At 36.0% G+C, this 18,501-nt stretch overlaps 3 protein-coding genes across 3 annotated transcripts in view; 2 read left to right on the top strand and 1 right to left on the bottom strand.

Moving 5' to 3' along the window:
* The first annotated feature begins 1,131 nt into the window (after nt 1-1,131).
* LOC129253221 (protein downstream neighbor of son homolog) lies at nt 1,132-3,428 on the top strand. The gene is made up of 4 exons (XM_054891506.1): nt 1,132-1,353; nt 1,420-1,574; nt 1,645-2,471; nt 2,532-3,428. Exons 1-4 carry the CDS (start codon nt 1,303-1,305, stop codon nt 3,257-3,259), a joined length of 1,761 nt encoding a protein of 586 aa, XP_054747481.1. The 5' UTR covers nt 1,132-1,302; the 3' UTR covers nt 3,260-3,428.
* Nucleotides 3,370-4,044, bottom strand: LOC129253222 (DNA-directed RNA polymerases I, II, and III subunit RPABC2). The gene is made up of 2 exons (XM_054891507.1): nt 3,905-4,044; nt 3,370-3,812 (listed from the first exon to the last, which is right to left on the bottom strand). Exons 1-2 carry the CDS (start codon nt 3,931-3,933, stop codon nt 3,446-3,448), a joined length of 396 nt encoding a protein of 131 aa, XP_054747482.1. The 5' UTR covers nt 3,934-4,044; the 3' UTR covers nt 3,370-3,445.
* Nucleotides 4,045-6,298: 2,254 nt separating this feature from the next.
* LOC129244766 (ceramide kinase) overlaps nt 6,299-18,501 on the top strand; it is a 37,684-nt gene continuing 25,481 nt past the window's right edge. The window contains exon 1 of the mRNA XM_054882594.1: nt 6,299-6,906. The gene's annotated coding sequence lies outside the window, so the exon portion shown is untranslated. The remainder of the gene's footprint in view (nt 6,907-18,501) is intronic.

The raw sequence follows: 18,501 nt of genomic DNA, 5'->3' as shown, positions 1-18,501 counted from the left end.
TAACATTGCGTTGAGCGCCAGGATAGGAGTCGTTCCTTGGAAAAAGCTTTTGCCTTGGAAAAAGCTTTTGTTGGACAAGAGGTTTCCAGGGCATTGTTGCAAGCTGAGGTGAAAGTCTCCACGAGTTCATAGATCGGGAGTAAATTCAGCAAATTTCTGTAATATGCATCCCATTCATTCCTCCTCAGGATCCTGTAGGATTTTATTGGACGAGTTTCAGCGAGAGAGAGCTGAATATACCTGTGGTCCGAGAAGGAGTGAGCATTTAGCATCCTCCAATCGGAGATTCGGTTTATTAGTAAAGAAGAAGCCAGAATGAGGTCAAGCAGGGTTTTCCCTCACTACCCTCATAAAAACTGCGGAGATGGCGGTCGCTCCCCTCTTCCATTCCTCCCTAGAGATAGTGCCGTCCTCCTTACCGCTGTCCATCACTCCGAAAATGATGGAGCCCGCCTGTTTAGCGACTTCGCTAAGTGATTTTGGCGGGCCACCATCAATTCTGGGCCTCTTTTCTTAGGAGATATCCTCTTCCTGACAGCGTTGCCTTTTAACTCCCGAGTCCAATTGTGGCGAATTCGCTTCCGCTCCCTTTCCGCTGCCCACCTCTGATCCTCTGATAAAAATCTTAAAACTCACACAACTCAATGAAATTTAATTCAATTACAGTCAAATATAGCTCATTCGACGCAAAATTAAATTTACTATAACAGTAGTGTACTAAAAAAAATCCTCAATATCGGATAATATAGAAAAAATGATGTCAAAGTTGAAAAAATATTGAAAAAATAAAAAAAATCCAAATACTTCCGTCTACAGCCTCGTCAGTTATCATTTCAGAAAAATTGTCAACACACTGACAAAAAGGCTTGTTTTTGTCCTTTCGATCTAAAAAAAAAATCGAAATCGGATGGAAATTGGCGAAGTTAGGAGGTATTGTTCACATCAACCTACTAAAAAACGGGTTTTTGGCCATAAAACGAGATTTTGGGGGTGTATTGGAAATTTCTCCTATACCATTTTTCTTAGTTTTACTATACCTACAAGTTGTGCTAGGTCTCCATAAAAGTATATTTAGTTTTTGTTTTTTTGTCACACAATGTAATTACCCAAATTTTTTCGCCTTCAAATAATTGGCAGCTCCGTTTCATTCAGCAGCTGATAGATGCAAAAAAAAAATGGAAATCAAGTTTATGTGAGATTACGCGCGCAACGCTTAAGGAAATAGGAAGTTAATAAAGTAGAAACCGACAGCTTTAGTATTAAAATTTATTTATTTCATTTAGATCTAAAACAAAGTAGAAAATGTCGGCAACAGAAAATTGCAACACGAAGAACTGGAAACATCCAGACGAGGTATGCCAGATGTGCGGTTTAAAATGTTCACTTAATAAAGTATGCAAATTTCTTCGTCTTTACTAGCTTATTAAATTACATCGTTTGAAACAAAAGAAAAAGCAGCTGACTGCGCGTTTGAATCAGAACAACGCGCTGACTAGCCAAGAAAAACCAGGGATAGATAAACAAAGTTTGTTGGAGGCGAAAATCGCGCAGAAACGAAAAAATCCGTTTGCAATGTAAGTCATACAAGCAGAAATAGTAATAGTCATCCCAACTAATAATAAAATTCACCCACCCATTATACAGAAAATCTGTGGAAACTAAAAGACCTAGGAACGATGTTTCGCCACTCATCGAGGAGGATTCCCTGCTCAGTTTCGCTAACACCCCGCCCCCACAGAAAGAAGCATTTATACGCGAAACGCCTACACGTCCAGCACCCGCCAAATTGGTATTGCAGCCATTTGATCCGAAGTCTTTCGCTGCTATGCTAGCAAGCAATTCAGCCTTAGATGATGATGAAACTGCTTTGGAGGAACAGAAATTCACTAAACATCTTCCAATGGACTGGAGTATCAAAACTAGAGTGCGCATATTTTGTCGCAGTGAACTACCTGCAACTACGCTGAAAACAAGCCAACTGGCTAGCGGTCTGACGAGTTTCGTACGCTGCATTGACACACAAAAAACGCAATGCGGTTTGGATATTTCGCCGGCCACGCGTTTCAACCAGTCGACTTATTATTGGCAACATCCACACATCCCTTGGATGACATTATTTCCACGCACTGCTAAAAACAACAATGGTATAGTGCTTGGGGAGCGCGAACGCAAGGCTCTAGCCGATGATTGGGATTACAGTTTCAGAGGACTATTTCAGCTGCTACGTGCAAGACAATGCCCCTACTTTTATCTGTGTGCAAATTCATTCACTGTACTATTTCGTGCAGCCGGCACAGGTGGTTGTGTGGAAACTCATGCTATGATGTCACCAAGTACAAGCGGGCTGCGCAGCGCCTTGCGGCAAGAGGGTATAGAGTACACTATGCCGTTGAAAAAGGATAATACACTAAATAAGTCTGACGATGGCAACTTCACTGAGGAAAGCAACAGCGTTGATGATGCGAATAATGGTAACTATGCAATTTTCCTTCTTTTTCATGGCAAAAGTTTAACATAACTCTAATTTATAGCACACAATGTTAACACCGTTGAAGTGACAAATCAACAACTTCTGGTGGATGATGATGAAGAAGATACCGATAATTTCTTAGAAAATCTAGAAGTGAATGATAAGGATCTGCGTAGAATGCAGACTGCACACATACGTAAACTTAACATCCAGGAAATGACCGATGACTTCAGTGACAGTTCAATCTTATTAATAGAGGGCGTAGAATGTCAAGGATTCTTCAGCTTCCTACTCAACGCCAAAAGCACTATTTCCACTGCAGGAAAGCTGGCTGGTGTTCCACCCACCCTTCTTGCACCCGTCGCTTTTCCCAAAGCTACTATGCAACATTTGGCTACACGTTCGAGCAAAGTACGTATGGATGGTGTGGACTACAATAGCATCGAGGTAAAAGGTGTTGTGCTACCGTCGTTCTTGCCGTACGCCTGTCATTTACTAGGCGAAACGAAAGACACATTTAGCGCAACTCTTGCCAGTAACACCACTACATTGGCGTTCAGCAAAGCAACGCAACGTTTGCTAGAACAAGCAGGACCTGTCGGCAATGAACGGGAGCAACCTAAGGCAGCCCAAGACGAAGCTGCTGGGCAGGTCTTTGGGCAAGAAAACTTATCCGATTGCGGCCTGCTTCCTGATGTTATAGAGTGTATGTGTCGCACTGGGCAAAATGCAGTCACACTATTGGAGCATGTGTGCTTTGATAAAGTCCACGGCTATGCGTGGAGTTGACAAGTGCTTGCTTATTGAAGCTCAATACTGAAATCGTATCAAGTGATCAGTTGCCGCCTCGAGCCAGTTCTACTATATCATATAGCAATCTTTAAAAATAAAATCCTGTATATTAGTAACTTGCTTTTGCACGAATAAAAAAATATATATACATATATTTTTTAAATAAGTTCTACACTAATATTTTTAATGATCTACTATAATTAATTCGTCTATGCTCCAGTCCTCATAGGAATGATCTGGTAGGAATCGTCTTATAATAATTGGTATCTTTTTTTGTTTCAATTCTTTCATAGCAATTTGCAGCGGATCAGTTTCGCCCTCCAATTCTACCATAATTGGTGCGCACATAGCAATTTGCAAAGCACGCGTACCCAACACGCGCGCCCGTTCGTACTTCGTCATATATTTGGTCGTAATGCGTTTCGACTTAGGTACGCCGCCACCTGCATTTCCAGGTGCAATAATTTCTATATTATCAGCTTCCTCTTCTTGGTTAATGTCATCAATGTTGTCCTCTTCGTCAACATCATCGAAATCATCACCGCCGACACTAAAAACACAAATGCATTTAATAAACCATGAAGTGTATTGAAAAGTAGCCCTGTTGAGGTTTTCTTTAGAGGAGAACTATTCACTACTTACTCATCATTATCGTAATCACCTTCATCCATGTTTTTTATTTGATTAGAATCTCAAAATGTTTATAATAAAAAACAAATGTAATTTCGCCTAACGGCGTGCAAAAAATACCACAATAATCTTCTTCTAGAAGGAGCTGCCACCCAAAGTACTGTTCGTCTTTTATTGCCACATTAGGGAAATTAGTGTTGGACACCAAAAAGATGTACAGGTTGCCATATCCCCTCATTCAATTATATATTAGAATTCGTACATTGTACTCGGTAATGGGTAACTGGGCATGCTTTCCTAAGTACGTTCCCATATGCATTAATTTCCAATAAATCCACAAATCTATTCTATACGTTCATATATGGCATATTACCTGTAAAACTGACAATCAGCTGACAATATTGTTGTGAAAGGTTTCTCTTCATAGTAATTATTTTGGCGGAATATTTCGGTGTTTTTGGTTTTTTTAATTATTATTAATTGTGCACGTTGGGCTTCTAAGGCGAACAACATCTTTATAATACGTCCACATACAACTTTCGTGTATACTTTTTCGTATTTAACTGCCAATCCGTAATTAAAACGAGAGATTTCCCATACGAAATTTCTCTCCCAAAATCTGAGGTAAAATAATCTTAGATAATAACCATACTTTTTGACATACCCTGGGTTTTCTGTGTAATAGATCATTATTTTTACGCGTTCATTGTTAATCCGGATTAACGCCGCGTTCTTGTTTTTGCGATTATCTTCAAATTCTATAATGATGTGTTTTTGCAAGTCCCAGATATCTATACCCATAACTCAATGAACTATCAATTAAATGTACCCCCAATTTTAATCGAAGTAACAATACTGTTAGACTTAGTGCAATACAAGGCGAATTCATGTAAGATGTTCTCTCTAAAACAGTCAATTTGTCTTATTGTCTTTCGTTTTGGTGGGCAGAGTTTGAATACCAAAATAATTTGCTTTGTTTACAGTTTGATTGAAATTTTAGGAATTTGTGGAGAGTAAACAGCGGATTTTTAAATTCAAACTATAAATTTGCAACTACAAAATTCATTAAGAATGATAAAATACATAATACATAAAATTTAGTACCAAAAAATAAAAAACAAAAATAAACACGAAGCCATGAAGCTAAGTATGTGACATTTGACAATCCCTAAAGAAATTTATGGAAAAGATTTTACTAATTTCCGTTATCCGTAAAGTGGCATAAAGTAGACTGAAGCTTAAGTTAAATGGCTTATCTTTCCGACAAAACTGCACCCGCTTGTTTTGCCACTGCCTCACAACTACGTAACTTGTAATCAAAGGTTTGTTTATTATCTGTACTGATGTCACCGATTTGTCAAATTCACTTAAATAAAGTTGCGATATTTGGAAGGTGCCACCTTCTATATTCTCCACACAGTGAAAATTCATATAAATATGGTATTTGTACAGGAATTACAAAATAACGATGGCGCCTTCCGAATTCGCCGTGTCGTACGAGCGGATGAATAAACAAGAAAAAAGAATGGGAATTATTTGTTTGTGAAGAAGAAGAGTAGGCGAGAGCAATGCAAACAAGGCGAATTTATTACAGGTGACAGCAAACACATATAAGTAAAACCAAGGCGAATTTATTACAGGTGACAGCAAACACATATAAGTAAAACCCTACATGTATTTGTTGTTGCGTTTGGTGCAAGCATCATGTCAAAATCAGCAAGCAAATGTAAACATACGAATGTAAACATACCAATACATACAAACAAAGCATATCATTTTGACGTAAGCCATACCTACGGCGAAAAATTCAGCTGGGTGAATGCTGTCACCTTATTAAATCCACCTTGAGTAAAACCCTACATGTATTTGTTGTTGCGTTTGGTCCAAGCATCACGTCAAAATCAGTAATCAAATGTAAACATACGAATGTGAATATACCAATACATACAAACAAAGCATATCATTTTGACGTAAGCTATACCTACGGCGAAAAATTCAGCTGGGTGAATGCTGTCACCTTAATAAATCCACCTTGAATGCAAATAACCAAACATAAGAAATTATACGCACACACATACACTTTTGGCACAGCGTCTTCCGCATAAAAACGCAAACAAACTGCATTGAAATCTCACAAATCACAAAACTACCAAGCTATTCACTGAATTTTCACAAACACGTAATTTTTCCTACTTTTGTTTGTTTTGTATTGCGAACTGAGCTGAGGTCGAAATTGTCAAAATTACGAAAAATAAAGTAACTGTTTTTTTAATGGCGCCACCGTAGATACTCAATTCGCCTTGGTATTTGTACTACTGCTACCACTTTGGATGAATTCGCCTTGGGTGCAATGCAATTTTTTGCTTTTGAAATTTGTTTTTGTTTAGTATTTTCATAGCAGTGAAATTGAATTGGTGTGATTGAGAGTTAAATTCTCCGCTTAGTTTCGGCAAACTACGGCACTCGGTGTTTCTTTTTGTATTTTAATAAGCATAAGTGGCTAATTAAAGAAATATTATTTATGTTTTCGTTTACAGAATTATGTGATTGTATAATTGAATGTACCTGAGGTGTTTAACGAAACAGTGATTTAAATCGGCAATAGTTTACTAAGTCAAAAAGTGATAAAGCAACGTATTAGACATTGAAGTCGAACTAGTGTTTTTTATCGGAAACAATTAACCAATTTAGAAAGTGATTGAATCTGAAAGTATATAAAAGCAGTAAAACAAATATCTTTTAACGAAAAATTGTAGCAGCAGAAAAATGTTTGCATATGTGAAGTGCTGATCGGTATATCGACTTTTCTTGAAACTTTTATTATAGGATTATATACCTATCACAATAATAAAGATAACACTACAACAATAATAGCTACAAATATACTTACATCGACATTTATTTCGCACTAAACGAACCGGAACAACGTACCTACCTACACGAGTCTATGGGGGACTTGCGTTGCTCACTGGAGACGGCCAAATTAATGTCCAAAACACCAAAAGTCTATCAAGGTGAATAAAGAAATATGGAAAATTCAAGTTCTCATGTAAGAATATCATTGAGGTGCTATAAACAAGTGTATGCACGCATATAAAACACATATACCGGTATTTCGGCTGAGTTTATTTCGGAGGCAATTAGTAGATACCGTGCTAATGAAATATTATATATTATGTAATATGAATGTACACTTATGTATATAAAAAAAAAAAAAAATAATTGGCGCGTACACTTCTGTTAGGTGTTTGGCCGAGCTCCTCCTCCTATTTGTGGTGTGCGTCTTGGTGTTGTTCCACAAATGGAGGGACCTACAGTTTCAAGCCGACTCCGAACGGCAGATAATTTTATGAGGAGCTTTTTCATGGCAGAAATACACTCGGAGGTTTGCCATTGCTTGCCGAGGGGCGACCGCTATTAGAAAAATGTTTTTTTTTTTAATTTTGATGTTTCACCGAGATTCGAACCTGCGTTCTCTCTGTGATTTCCGAATGGTAGTCACGCAGCAACCCATTCGGCTACGGCGGCAGGCTACACTTATGTAGTTATTATTATTTATTATTTTTACAATGATTGGCCTTAAGAATAGTTTACATAATTAAATCGTACATAAAAGCCTTAACAATAAAATTAAAATTAAAATTACAGCTAGTGGTAAAGAAGTTGAAGTTGGAGAAGGTATTAAAAATGGAAGATAAGGGTAAGATAAAAATAGTAGTAGTAGGAGTAGAGATTAATTGGAATAGATTGAAATAATGAGAAAATCATTTGAGTACATTCAGCAATTTTCGGAAAGGTATTGAAGCAATTTATGTTTGAAGAGCGAGCTCTCTTTTATACGTTTAATTTTATGAGGTAAGGTATTCCAAAGACGCTAAACGGTGGTTAAAATAAGCTTTTTTTTAATAAATTTAAATTTAAGGGGTTAGGGGTAGTCAGAATTTTCAAAAAATTGATTTTTTTTTTTGCATTTTCTTAAAGTATAATGTTTTAAAAATATTGTGTAAAAATTTGAAGTGAATCCGACAAATACTTTTCAAGTTATTCAACAATTAACAAAGGGCGCTCGGCCGCTCCGGAGCCGATAGCAAAACTTTAAATGCGTTTTTCTCAAAACTATGTTTTTCAAACTGGTGAACACTGTAACTTAAAAATCGCTACGTAGATTTCAATAAAATTTATACAGCTTTTGAAAAACATAAAAAACTGATCGAAGGATTTTTTTTTTTTCAAAAATTTCGATTTTTTTTTAACAATTAACTGTTGGTTTTTTGCTCTAAAATCTGGAAAAATTTTCTGAGGCCGCCATTTTGTTCATTTTGAAAAAAAAAGCTTCGATCAGGCACAAGATTATCTATTAATAAAACTAATTTTTCTTGTCCGATTGGTTTTAGATGAATCTGCAAGGACTTGGGATGTTCACCGCAAGGGACTTCTGGAGAAACGGGCTTCACACAAACAGCGATAACTTTTGCAATTATTAATTTTTTTTTGTTGAAATTTTGGTGAAGTCAAGTTAAAACATGATGTTTTTATGCTATGTTTTTATTTTTGTTAAATAAATTAATTAAGTAGCAAAAAAAAATTCGTGATAATCATCATTTTTTCGGGCCTCTGACTACCCCTAACCCCTTAAAAAGGGAGCGTGTCATTATTCTGTATTACAAAATTCTGGGTGACAAAATTCTGTAAATTGCAAAAAAATTCTGCTTTTTAAAATTCTGCTTTTTTAAAATTCTGCTTTTTAAAATTCTGCTTTCTAAAATTCTGCTTTTTCAAAATTCTGCATGTTTAAGGGGGTCTTCTGGTCTCCAGCGAAAAAAAATCGATTTTTTTTTTTTGCATAATTTTGTTGTATGTGTATGCGAGAATACGCCACAGAAAGGATTTTTTGAAAATCGCATTTTTTCACATTTTTCTGGGCACCGAAGTGTACCCTCCTCCGGCCGTTTTTATCATAAACTTTATCTTTAAACGCGTTTCCCCGAAAATCGTGTTTTTTAAGCATTTTGGTCACACTTTTCATAGTAGTTATACTCCGATTTCAATGGTTTTGGTCTTAAAAGGTTCGGAAAACTTACCGCTAAGTTTCCCCGTGTACGATTTTTGAAATTTTTTTTCATTCCATTTTTATAACCTTTTAAAGTTCAAAAAATGAGCAAAAAAAAATTTTTTTTGCAAATTGTTGCATAACTTTTGAAAAAAATTAAAAAAAAAAAATCTGTCACGGGAAAACTTAACCAGGGCAACTCTGAAGACAACGCATATCTAATTTTTGCTTTCTGATTACCCAGGTGGAAAAACCGTGACCAAAATGGAGACCTGTTTCGTTTGGAGTTGGACGTCTTCAGCGCCATTTCAAGGTCGCGGGTGTTAATTTTTTTCAAAGTCAAAACCATATTTTAAAGGCCAAGACATGTACCTTTAAAATAAAAATAAAAATTTTTTAAATATTCACAGGATTTGTCACAATCAATCCCCAGAAAAACCCTTCATTTCAGGGCCTCGAGACCAGAAGACCCCCTTAATGCGAAAAATTCTGCTTTATTCAAGTTTTGTGATTTTCGTCATACAAGAAGTAACAAAATAAACATTTATTCCATAAATATACATATGTATATGTTTAAGCGATAACAATATTTTAGTTTAGCCAATTACATTTAGTGTGACTTAATTCATTTCTTTTCTTAATAATCCTTCGCAGCGGTTCGTTTTTTAGAAGAGTTCTACGCAAAAATACTGTGGATTCTATCGAAACTGAAGAAAAAATTATTATTATTATTATTATTTTTTTTTATTTAATATCTCGAATAATAATAAAAAATAATAATATAATAATAATAAATTAAATAATTACATTACCCCTTTAACATTGTTAACATTATATTTTAATACAGAATTTTGTAATACAGAATTTTGAAAGCAGAATTTTAGAAAGCAGAATTTTAAAAAAGCAGAATTTTAAAAAAGCAGAATTTTAAAAAGCAAAATTTTAAAAAGCAGAATTTTGTGCATACAGAATTTCGACACCAACCCTTTAAAAACATATTTACTGTATGCGTAAGGTGCCGGTAAGGTAATCATCCAATTTGGTTTTTGAATAACATTTTTTTACAAAAAAAAACACATGTTTTAAATTGTATATAATTACATGTTTCCTAGACTCCGAAAAAGCTGATTAAAATGCGAAATTATTATACATAATATGAAAAAATACGGCGTTAGACGACCATTGTAACCAAATGGCGGAGGTTAAGTTCAGTGTTATAAAAGCAAAAGGGGAGTTAGACACAACAGTTTTCACAGTCAGTGCTAAAAATCATGACTTGCGCGTCCGCAATATATGACAATTCTACAATTTATTGTTTGATGGGGCTTGTAAAAAGGTAATTAGTTAGGGTCATGCGGGATGCCTTCACATGCCGGATATACATATGTTTAGTATGCCGGGGTAATTTCTGGATAGGTAGGGGTTTAACCTGCTACATTATCCAGAACGTAATTGTGTCAAGGGGGACTCGCGGGGAAGTTGGAGCTCTTCGTCTGCAATGGGTGGTGGTTGGACTCCGATGACAGCATTCGGGGGTCGGGAGCTTAAGAAGGTGGTAAGAGTCTCCCGATGAATGTCGTTAACTGTTCAGTAATGGTCGGTCTGTTTTGTCCTGGATCTCGTCCGCGTAATTGAGGAGGTGCCTCCTGACGTGCCTGGGAGGCGGCTCAGGCTAAAGCATGTTGTTGTTGTTGCTGTTGTTGTAGCAGCATAAACATTCCCCGTCCATATACGAGGAATGCTGCTGAAGCGACAGTCCTTTGCCGGATATAAATCCGGGTCGTTCCGGTTACGTAGAACCGATTGACGTGGGAACGGGCTAAAGCAGGTCTTAAGTTGCAGTTTGACCCTCTTTGTCTAGGTGGTGACGAGGGTCGCCGTGGATTTCGTGGACTCTGTTGAGAGACTTGGTCTTGAAATGGCACCGTCGAATGACAACCACTCAGGTAGCTCGCGGTCCACCTCTTCAGCCCTGGCGGGAGTATCAACGGTAAAATATGATCTAGTAGCGTGGCGTGGCAGACAGTGTCGAAAGCCTTTTTTAGGTCCAACGCTACTAGGACAGTCCTTTCGCAGGGGCGGTTTTGGTTAAGTCCGCGTTTAATCTGAGTTTGGTTTGCTGACATAACCACCGAGACGAAAAGGCGCTTCTCCAAAAGGAATATCAGCCGATTTCCACGTCCAATTCGAGCGTCTCTAAGGCCTTAGCAAAGCAAAAGTAATGGAGCGGATGGTCAAAACTGCCAAGAAGTTTTGAACTAGTAAGTGAATAATGCTAGATCGTTACACAAAAGTGCCACAACGTCCCCACACCCGTTGGTAGGGATCATACATCGGCAGAAGGTTAGCCTTGCCAACTTTTGAATAATTTTACGTATAGCTGGCGTGTTGGATACTTAATTTCAGCTAGTTTTTCTAACACTTATGATTAAAAAATAAACTTGTAATCGGAGCGCTCTGTGCATACCCACAAAGGGGAACTTACAGTGGTCGGAATTCATGAGATTGGTCGCTAAAATTCGCCGCTCTCTTGAAAAAAGAGGATCGAATATACATATTTGCCTAACACTGCTAATCTTGCTACCGTAACAAGCTTTTCCAGATTAAAGCAAAGACCGAGGATCGTTTTCACAGTTTTAGTTGTCTTTTCATAGCTTCTTCAATTATTGAAACTGCTTATGAATGCAGGACACGAACCAGAAATCAGATTGCACTGTGTGAAACAAAATACTATCATTAAATGTTTACACGTTTCAAAAAGTTTCCACACTTGAGTAGCGTACTTAAAGGCATTCATATCTACACATGTATGCATACATATGTATATTTATCTACAAATACACCGAACGTCAATTTATGATATCATAAAACCGCAAGCGGCACTCCCCTAGAACCTCAGGTACTAAATAACAATGCAATGTACGCAGAATGAACTTACAAATATACTTGCATATATTACATATGTACATATATATGTAAAAGTGTGTGTCGTCATATGAATATTTCAACATTGAGAGGATAGAAGCAACAAAATATTGCAGCAGTGATCTACAACTAATTTCATAATTGGTTAGCTGTTATAAACCTGCAGGGAAATCGGCTCGTGTGCAATTGGTCTACTCTAGTGAATTTAGAACCATAACTAGTTCTCGTCTCCATATCTGCAACCGGTAGCACGTTGGTGTGTCGATTGGCCCACAGCATCTGTGTAATTTCAATGTGTATTATTTGATTTTTATTGGAAATACTACTTTAAGAGTTTTTTAGGGTCATAAAAATGTTCGTCTTTGCGAGTCCTTTATAACTGGATTCCAGCTCAACTGTTAAATTTGCGATAGGCACAACCCTCTACATTCTCTCAACTGTGGACTTGCACAATGATCGAAACTTATTCACTGTATTAATATGTGACGTTTTTGTTTAGACACTGTCGTTGTCAGAAGACAGTTTTCGCTCCTCGCGAAGTGTTTTAAAGTGGTTCGCAACTAAGAAAATCGCACTAGTTCTGAGGCAGAGATTTGCTCCACTAGTCTAAATTTTTGTTGCAGGGTATAATTATATGTACGTATGTAGGTAATTGCTTGTTAAATTATTCTTCTACAAGTTTGTTTGTATGTGCATATTTGCTTAATACGCGATCGTGTGTGAAGATATTAATCATAATTCAAGCAGATTATTTTTCTTAAATCACAATTGCAAGTTTACCCAAAAATGCAGACAACGATAATTTGTTAGCATTTCATTCCTTTGTTTATACTTGTACATATACAACAAGTGTTGCTAATTATCATTAAGATATTTTAAGTAAATATTTATTTTCCACCAACAATAAATTTTTACTGAAAAAAGGGATGCATGTTTTTAAGTGGCAGCCGACAATACATCCAGATAATTCAAGCAGTTGTGGAGAGAGTATTTCCATGGCAGTCGGTTCTACGTTACCGAAACGATCCGGATTTATATCCGGCCAAGGACTGTCACACTATGGGGAATGTTTATGCTGCTAATTACAACAACAACAACAAGGGAGAATGACCGTAGCAAGTATTGCGGAATGGAATGCAATATGAATGAATAATATAATCATTTGCGTTTTATTGACAAATTCCGGCTTCGTCTTGAACAGTAGTTAGTACATATGTAAGTATATATGTATATCTGTTTTATAGCTGGCATTTAACATATGTGAGCTATAAATGCTTCGTAAGTGCAATGCCGTTTCTTATAGTACCAAAAATTATGGCATTTCTTTATGTTCAATGAACTTGTGCACTCAGTTTACAATACTCAGCATTTCTTGGTAGCTTTCTCTGCATAAACTTTTTACGAGAACTTTAAATAATTACCTTGGAGAAAAAGTGCTGAGTTTATTTATATATGTACATCATAGGCACATGTTTAGCAATTTTTGTTGATCAAATATTTTTTGTATCATATTTAAACATTGCTAGTTCAAGGTGAACTTGCATTCAAAGTTTTTCAAGAAAATATTGTATTAAAAATGCTTTATAAGGCTTCACAGATATTGCACCGATAAACATGTAATGTACATACATATATAATAAATGTATACATGTAAACATGTAATGTAATGTAATGTACATATACATATATAAATTTCACTTACATATATTTTTTACGTAATTGTGAAATTTGATTTTCCGATGAAAAAAAGCTCGATCTGTCCCCCATAGGTCAATAAGCAGTCGTGACAGGACCTTGACAACTTGAAAACTGGATAACGGTTAATATATCATTAAGAGGAGAGACATCGTTGTTTAGGTGTTGTTGTTGTTGTAGGTTACGTAGGGTCGTTCTGGTTACGTAGAACCGACTGTCATGGGACGTTATTTAGTCGTTCGCTTTCTGTGTAAATTGTTTGTTGGTATTATTGTATTGTAGCATTGAAGCTCGTAATTTGAATGCTTTCGCACTTTTGCATATCTTAGTATAGAATTCTTGCATTTCATGGCATTGTGCAATTTTGCAAGACGAGAAGCATTTTCTTATTGTTTTTAACTTTTTTTCGTTAAATCTCAAAGCATAGAATAAGCTTAACTACCTCAACAAGATAAGCTTCTCTGCTTACATTTCCCCATTTTCAATGTATTATTATTATTATTATTAGAAGGCCATTACGCACTGCGACCAGAGCTGATCTATTGTGAAAGGCCTATTTTGTAACCCTAGGGTTTTAGGCTTTTTAGAAATTTTAGCACAGTTTTGGGTTTGTTGTTCCAAAGATTGCATGGAGATATTACGATACCACCAAGGTGGTGAAGTCTGTCTTGACGCTGACCGGCACAGTTTAGCCAGTGTGGGGCAAGTTTTCTTCAATGTAATTAAACTTCCAACATATGACAAGACACCTTCTATGTCTAAGAATTATGTTAGCCAATACTTGGATTTTATTTAGTTTTCGTAGAAACGTGGCGATGGTTACTCAGTATGTCATCATGATTACATTAGCCGCGTAGTATAATTGGAGTTTACACCTTTTTGGATGTTTGGCTGAGCTCCTCCTATTTGTGGCGTGTATCTTGATGTTGTTCCACATATGGAGGAACCTACAGTCTTAAGCCGACTCCGAACGGCAAATGGTTTTTTATGAGAAGCTTTTTCATGACAGAAATACCTTCGGAGGCTTGCCATTGCCTGCCGAGGGCCGACCGCTATTAGAAACAAATGTTTCCATCATTTAGCAATGTTTATAATGTTTTGTTTTGCGTGCTTGTTTACTTCGTCTTTATATTCGACAGATCTTTTCAATTTTGTATGGAATATTCGGAGAAATTTTATTCAAAATAAATAAAAAATTATATGTCAGCATGATTCGCTCACGGCTCTCATTTTACGTAAAATCCCTTACTCAGGAATCTAAAACTAACAGCTCTCTATGCTTTCTAAGTTAAGAGGAGTTTAGGCTAACCAAAAACAAGTGATGCTGGTCTAAATTATGTAAAATTATGTCTAACAGAGCTTTAAATATCTAACGCGTATGTCCCTTATACAATATTATATATTTCAATATGAATTAAACCTACATTTGCGGCACAAAACTATGGCAAATAGAAACGATTTTTTTTATTAAACTTTCAATAACAAATTTATGCAACTCTAGATAAAGTAAGGTTAGTTTGAGCCTGTGGAATGAGTGCATTTATGCTCGCTGGAATCTAATTTCAGTTAAATAGAAACAGCTTAGGTCCTTTACGTCTTACTGTCAATTTAGTATTTGTCGCTTCACTGCAGTCAGCCGGAAGCTTTAAAATCTGCTAACTCCTAGTTAAGAACTGCTCCTTTTTTAATCGAGTAATATCTCTAGAGTTTGTGAAAAATTATTGGGGGAATCTCTAATTTTTGCTTTTCTTGTTAGTCTGCAATTGTACAATACATTCATTCATTGGAAATTACCCTGTTGAGTGCATGATTTTAGTCAATTATTTTTGATTTAGGAATGGAAGATGATTACGACGCAGTGGACATAGTTTTAAATGTATTGCTCGTTTTACTTTTGCTAAGGCTTTGCAAAAATACACCATTTTGCAAATGCAGTGATGCATAACCATTGCACAATTAACAGCTTTTTTGAAAAATACTCAAAAGAACCAGCCTGTATTTAGGTTTGGCTTCGTCTAGTCAGTTATTGCCGTTTCAAATTATATGCATGAGTATAGCACGTATGTATGTATGTGTATGCACTCACATATGTCGCAGCTCTCCAATGTGGCACCATTAAATTATGATACAAACGTCAGTTAAGATATGCCTACAACTGATAAAAATTGTTATCTATAAACTTTTCTTTGTACATATGTATACATATATACATATACAGTGACTCACAGCTTGTTTGATGCAGCAAAAAAAAAAAATTTTTAAATATCAAATATATTTTATGGTATTTCCATTAAAAAAACATCTTATATTTTTCATTGTTAAATAACATGTTTTATTTAACAAAAAATAACAATAATGTTTCTTCATAAGAAAGATATGGCAAATTAGAATAATTCAGTTGCAGTTTGAGGTCTCAGCTTAAATAATGCACTAAATTAAAAGTATTCAAAAAACATAAACACATTAATATTTCGATTTCATGATTACGGCTAATACTTAGTAGGGTATCCCTTTTGCTTCAGAACTGCTTTTAATCGGGAATAATTTTAATTATAATCGGAACTAATTTCATCGCATTCTTCTTGTAGTGCCCGTTTCAGATCAGAAGCATTAGAAATATTGTGGTTTCTTATTTTATTTTCCAACACTGACCAAAAATTCTCAATAACGTTGAGATTTGGACTCTGTGCAGGTGTCTGTACTACATGTGGACAGTTCTAGATAAGCTAAGTTTTTACAATACCAGACGTATGCTTGGGATCGTTGTCTTGGTATAACCTAAATGAATCTCTAATGCCCATTTTATTCACACTTTGTACAGAAATATCTTTTAGCAGATCCATATACATCTCTTTATTCATGTTTGCTTCGATAAATGTTAAATTTCCGACGCCGAAATAGGACATGCAACCCCTTACCATCACACTGCGCCGTGTTTAACTGTAGAGCGAAAATTACATGTTTGAAGCGTGGTGTTTGGCTTTCTCCAAAGGCAGGACTTCCCATCAGACCTGAAAAGGTTAAATTTGCTTTCATCCGCAAAAACAACGGACTTCCAGAACGAAATGTCTTTGTTCCAATGTTGTCTGCAAAAGTATATTCTTTGTTTTCTATTTATTACGAGCATTAATCAACGGCTTATTTCGGGCAGTCTTTCCATGAAAATTTTCTTCGCGCAAAACTTTACGAACAGTTTCAGGGTTACAGATTTTGCCTAAGTATTTTTCCACTTCGTTCGTTAATTTTGGAGCGTTTAAATCTGGGTTTTCTTTAATTTTGCAAACAATCCACCTCTTATCTGCATCATTAAATATTTTATTTGGCGCAGATCTGCCCTTTCTTCTATCTTGTTTTCGTGACGAAACCTTTCTATAATGTGCTGGACAGTTGAGAAACTAGCAGCAACAATTTCTGCAATTTTTCGTTGGCTTTTGCCTGCTTTATAATGGCGAATAACGTCTTCCTTTTTTTTCAAGTGAGCTCCGTTTTCCCATTTTAAAAAATTTACATTTTTTCAACTTTTCTTTACAAACATTTTTTGAGAATGACTTAAGACGCTAAGCTAATCAGAAAAAAATACATTTCACCGTTATTGCATTCTCAGAGAAAATATAAAATACACTGCATCATTTAAGCTGTGAGCATATTTTGATGAAAAAACTATTTATTTCTATGTTTTTTCAACAAGCTTTGTTTTTGTTATTGTTCTTTCTGCAGTGGTAAGCAGTACATACATATCTCATGGCAAGTCGTATACATTGTTTTTATTAAATTTAATAAACATCGAGTAATTTTCTTTTTTCTAAAAAAGTAGTACCTGCATCAAATAAGCTGGGAGTCACTGTACATATAGGGTGGGCCATGTAAAATTTGCTTTTTGAATCGACTATAAAAAAAAAAAACTAATCAATATTTTTTCAAACTTTTTTTTATTTTGAAGATTGAGCATTGTCATTTATGAATGAAAAATAATATCGTTCAAATGACTGCCACGACTGGCTTTACAGTAGGCCATTCGATCAACCCAATTTTTAAGCACATTTTCGATTGTTTGGGCTCCAATTTCATGAATGGCAACTTCGATTTCGTGTTTTAAAGCAGCAATCGTCTCTGGATGGTTCGCATAGCATTTTTCCTTAACGGCTCCACACAAAAAATAGTCAAACGGGCTTAAATCACAGCTCCAAGGCGGCCAATTGATATCGGAATTTCGGCTGATTATTCGGTTTTCAAAAACGGTAGCCAAAAGTTCGAGTGTAACTTTGGCAGTGTGACAAGTTGCACCCTCCTGTTGAAACCAAATGTCGTCCATGTCATCCTCTTCAATTTTTGGAAACAACTCGTTGAGCATGTCACGGTAACGCTCGCCATTTACTGTAACCGCGGCTCCTCGCTCATTTTCGAAAAAAAAAATGGCCCAATGATGCCGCCAGACCAAAAACCGCACTAAAAAGTGACTCGTTGTGGAAGCATTTGCTTCTCTACAGTAACGTGTGGATTTTCTGAGCCCCAAATCCGACAATTTTGCTTATTGACGTAGCCACCGATGTGAAAATCAGAAAAGAAGAAGAAGACTCACCACTTTGGAAATAGGTTTTCAATATTTCCCTATTTTGTTCAAGCGTACAGCATCCCATTTCGTAAATGTCAAACCTTTAAGTAAATTATGAACACATTTTACATGCCATTTGTGTTACCATTCTCAAAAAATAGGTGGTTCAAAAAGCAAACGCTATATGACCCACCCTGTATATGTTTGCATATATCATATGTACATGTGTACTTACTATGTCTGCTTGAATGTATTGCAGTTCCTACTTGCGAAAAATATAATTTTATGTTTTTTACGTGAATGAGTGCTATTTAAAAATTCTATGGTGCTTGGGTGAACAATTAGCAATAACGATCGCGTTTTAGATTTTTATTAATCGCGTACAAA

Source organism: Anastrepha obliqua, chromosome 1 (genome assembly GCF_027943255.1).
Source record: "Anastrepha obliqua isolate idAnaObli1 chromosome 1, idAnaObli1_1.0, whole genome shotgun sequence".
In the NCBI taxonomy this organism is placed as follows: Eukaryota; Metazoa; Arthropoda; class Insecta; order Diptera; family Tephritidae; genus Anastrepha; species Anastrepha obliqua.
This window is presented reverse-complemented; position numbering and strand designations above follow the sequence as displayed.